At 45.4% G+C, this 3,504-nt stretch overlaps 1 protein-coding gene across 1 annotated transcript; it reads right to left on the bottom strand.

Annotated features, from left to right (window-relative positions):
- Positions 1 to 658: 658 nt before the first annotated feature.
- On the bottom strand, positions 659 to 2,440 carry LOC102957387 (cationic amino acid transporter 3-like). The gene has a single exon (XM_042993693.1). The coding sequence runs from the start codon at positions 2,438 to 2,440 to the stop codon at positions 659 to 661; it is 1,782 nt and encodes a 593-aa protein (XP_042849627.1).
- Positions 2,441 to 3,504: the final 1,064 nt, after the last annotated feature.

Genomic DNA, 3,504 nt, shown 5'->3' with positions numbered 1-3,504 from the left:
ATAATCCAATTTAAAAATGGGCAGAGGACCTGAATTGACATTTCTCCAAAGAAGACATACAGATGGCCAACAGACACATGAAAAGATGCTCAGCATCACTAATTATCAGGGAAATGCAATTTAAAACTACAATGAGTTATCACTTTACACCTGTCAGAATGGCTAAAACCAAAAAGACAAAAAAATAACAAGTGTTGGTGAGGATGTGGAGAAAAAGGAACCATCATGTGCTGTTGGTGGCTGTTGGTGCAGCCACTATTGAGCCAGTATGGAGGTTCCTTAAAAAATTAAAAATAGAATTACCATATGATCCAGTAATTCCACCACTGGGTATTTACCCAAAGAAAACAAAAACACTTTTTCTAGTTTCTTTTAATAATAACTTCTTAAAACCAGTAAACAGTTACAGACACAATTGAAAAGCAGATAAGTTAAAAAAAAAACAAACTTTTTTTAAAGACGAGAAAGAGCAAAGACACATCCTTCACAATACATACAGAGCTCTATTAGTGTTTCCCCATCAATATCCCATGGATGTTGTGCTCCAAAGTACCCTCCATTATCGTGCAAGGAAACCAGACAGCATCCAGGTGTGATGATGTAAAATCGAATATGTACAGGCACTGCAGAGTTCAAGGTCCACAATTCAGGTCCTAACTCAAGTGGGGTTAATCCTGCATGCATGGTGGATCCCATAGCCAAAGTAGATAGCAAACCCAATCAGCATCCAGACACCAAAGAGGGCCCAGGTGCCAAGTGTCAGCTGCATCATAAGGTAAACATTCATAAAGACGCTCATTATTGGGAGGAAAGGCAGAGCAGGGACCTTAAAGTAAAGGAGAGTGGGGCTCTGTGGCTGTCTCCAGATGACCCCAGTGATCCCAGTGATGAGAATCAGGAGTAGTACAACCACTATAATCAACAGTGGGTTTTCAAAAAGCAGTAGAACTGGCCACTGGACCAGCACCAAGCAAAGAAGAAGGAGGAGCAGAGCAAGCAGTGAGAAGCAAACATAGACAACCCGGCCAGAGAGTGGAGTGGGGGTGGAGCTGCCTGGACAAAATAGTCTCCACAGAGTCAGCTTCTCTGCTGCAGGCCCATTCTCCTCCTGTGCCTCTGCTTCATTTTCTTCATCATTCAATTCAGGCTGATACCTGACAATGAGAATACAAATAGCCACCAGGGAGTAAGTAAGCAGGGTCCCAAATGACATGAGGTCCACAAGATCAGTGAGTCTAAAGAAGGATGTCATTAACGCTGTGATAATGCCCGAGACCACAGTGGCCACAATGGGGATGCTTGTTTTGGAGTCTATCCTGGCAAGGACACCGAACAGGAGGCCATCATCTGCCATCACGAAGGTCATCCAACGAAGGAGAAACATAGAGTCCAAGATGCTGGTAGAAAGAGCACAGAGGGCTCCAATAGCCACGACATAGCGGGCAGGGGCCCAGCCAATATGGAGAAATGCCTCAGGCAAGGGGCTCCCAGGTTGAAGCTGGTAGTAAGGCACCATAAGTGTAAGTGCTGAAGAGACCCCAAAATACACCAAAAAGCAGATGAACACTGAAATCACAATGCCCATGGGAACAGAACGCTGGAGATTTTGGGCTTCTTCGGCAATGGTAACAACACTGTCGAAACCAGTAAATGCATAGAAACAGGTCGCTGCTCCACGGAGAATCCCCTGGAAACCGAAAGGCACAAATCCTCCATAGCCCAGAGGGCCCAAGGGAGAAGTGTCATTGAGTCTAAACATGGTCATTATGTAGTCCTCTTCTGTAAGCCGCCAGTTGTGCAGTTTCCCCTTAAGAAAGCCAGAGATGATGACAAAACCAAGAACCAAAACATTCACCACTGTGAACACTGTAGTAACTAAGACAAACTCACTAGCCCTGACAGCCAGCAGTCCGGTGAACAACAACATCAGGCCCATGGCAAAGAAGTCTGGATATTCTGCAAAGACATGGGGAATATTCAGTGGGATGCTCTCATGCAAGGTCTGAGAGATCTGGTTCCCAATCAGGTTGTCAAAAGCTAAGCTCCAGGCCCGGGCCACACTGGCTGCACCAGTAACATAGGAGAGGATGAGGTTCCAGCCAGTGATGAAAGCCCAGACTTCACCTACAGTGACATAGTTGTACAGATATGCAGAAGCAGAATGGGGAACCCGGGCGCTAAACTCTGCATAGCACAGAGCAGCCAACACAGAAGACAGGGCGGCCACCAAAAAGCAGATCACAATGGATGGTCCTGCTTTATCACTGGCTACCTCACCAGCCAGGACATACACACCTGCACCCACTGTGTTGACCACACCCAAGGCCACTATATCCAGAGTGCTCAGCCTTCCGGCAGTGGAAATCTTAGCCACGTATTGCTCCAGCGTATGTCTCCGTACCAGCTTTTGACCAAATCTGCGAAGTGCCTGATACAACATTCTAGCTGGAATTGAAGAGGGTTCTAGGATCAAGCCCAGTGAGCAGAGAGTCTCAGATTGGGTTCAGTGAGGCTGAGTTAAGCCGAGTTGAGTTGAGGCTGCCGAGTTCGGGTGCTCAGGTTTCAAAGCTGCTGCTTCGTATTTCATCTTATATGTGCTATCCCTCCATAATGCCTAAGACATAATAAACAATAGATATTTACTGAACCCATATTCAACCAACTAACCAAAGCTCAGAAGTCACATGTTACCTGTTGCAGCCCCAAATCACAGAAACTGACACCAGAGGACACTCCAGAAAAATCAGCCCTGCTTTCCCCCCAGAAAAAGTGCCAAATACCTCCCAACATTCTGCCTTTTTACGCACCACATGACATAATCCCATTTGGGTTCGTCTAACTCATGTAGCTTCATGTACTAATTAAGCTGTAAGACACAACAGGGCATGAATTTATTGTGCAATAATTCACACGCGGGATGTTTGCGCAGTGCTTGGGCGTGAGTTATGACACATTAATTCACGGCCTAGAGGGCCTCATTGCAATTACAGAACCATTTTTTAAATATCATCTGAGTTTAAAATACAAATATTGGTCCCCCAGTCTTAACACCCTTAGCCCCAAAATCAGCTAGCCAAGGTCAGACATCACTTTGGTTTCCTTTCTCCTCATTCTGCATCACCCATTTAGCTGTACTGATGGAAAAGAAAGTACAGTCCAACCCTTGGCTTTACCTACCTAGGCCCACAGAGGCGCTGTGAGAAGAGAGGAAGTGGGAGAAAGGAGCAGGGCCTTTATAACTACCTGTAAGAATGAGAGGAACAGTCTGTCGGGCGAAGAAACACTGGAGAAATGAGTGTAGCAGCCAACAAGGGTCCATTACTAAGAAGGGAGAAGAACCAGAAAGGCCATTTTATGAATTCTGACATTCAATATACTTCACCCAAAGCAACCAGGCAAAATTCACTACAATTTTTATGTCCACAGTTATGAGAGTGTGATGGGTAAGGAGAAAGAAATAAGTCACCTAGCTCAGTAGCTCACAACCAAAACAATTCTTTCTGT

This window comes from Panthera tigris, chromosome B4, assembly GCF_018350195.1.
Source record: "Panthera tigris isolate Pti1 chromosome B4, P.tigris_Pti1_mat1.1, whole genome shotgun sequence".
NCBI lineage: Eukaryota > Metazoa > Chordata > Mammalia > Carnivora > Felidae > Panthera > Panthera tigris.
The sequence above is the reverse complement of the archived record's forward strand: the minus strand, read 5'-3'. Positions and strand labels throughout refer to the sequence as shown.

What these genes read in the sequence shown, in the direction of transcription:
- LOC102957387 (XM_042993693.1), bottom strand. Translation starts at nt 2,440, where the DNA reads ATGTTGTATCAGGCACTTCGCAGATTTGGTCAAAAGCTGGTACGGAGA.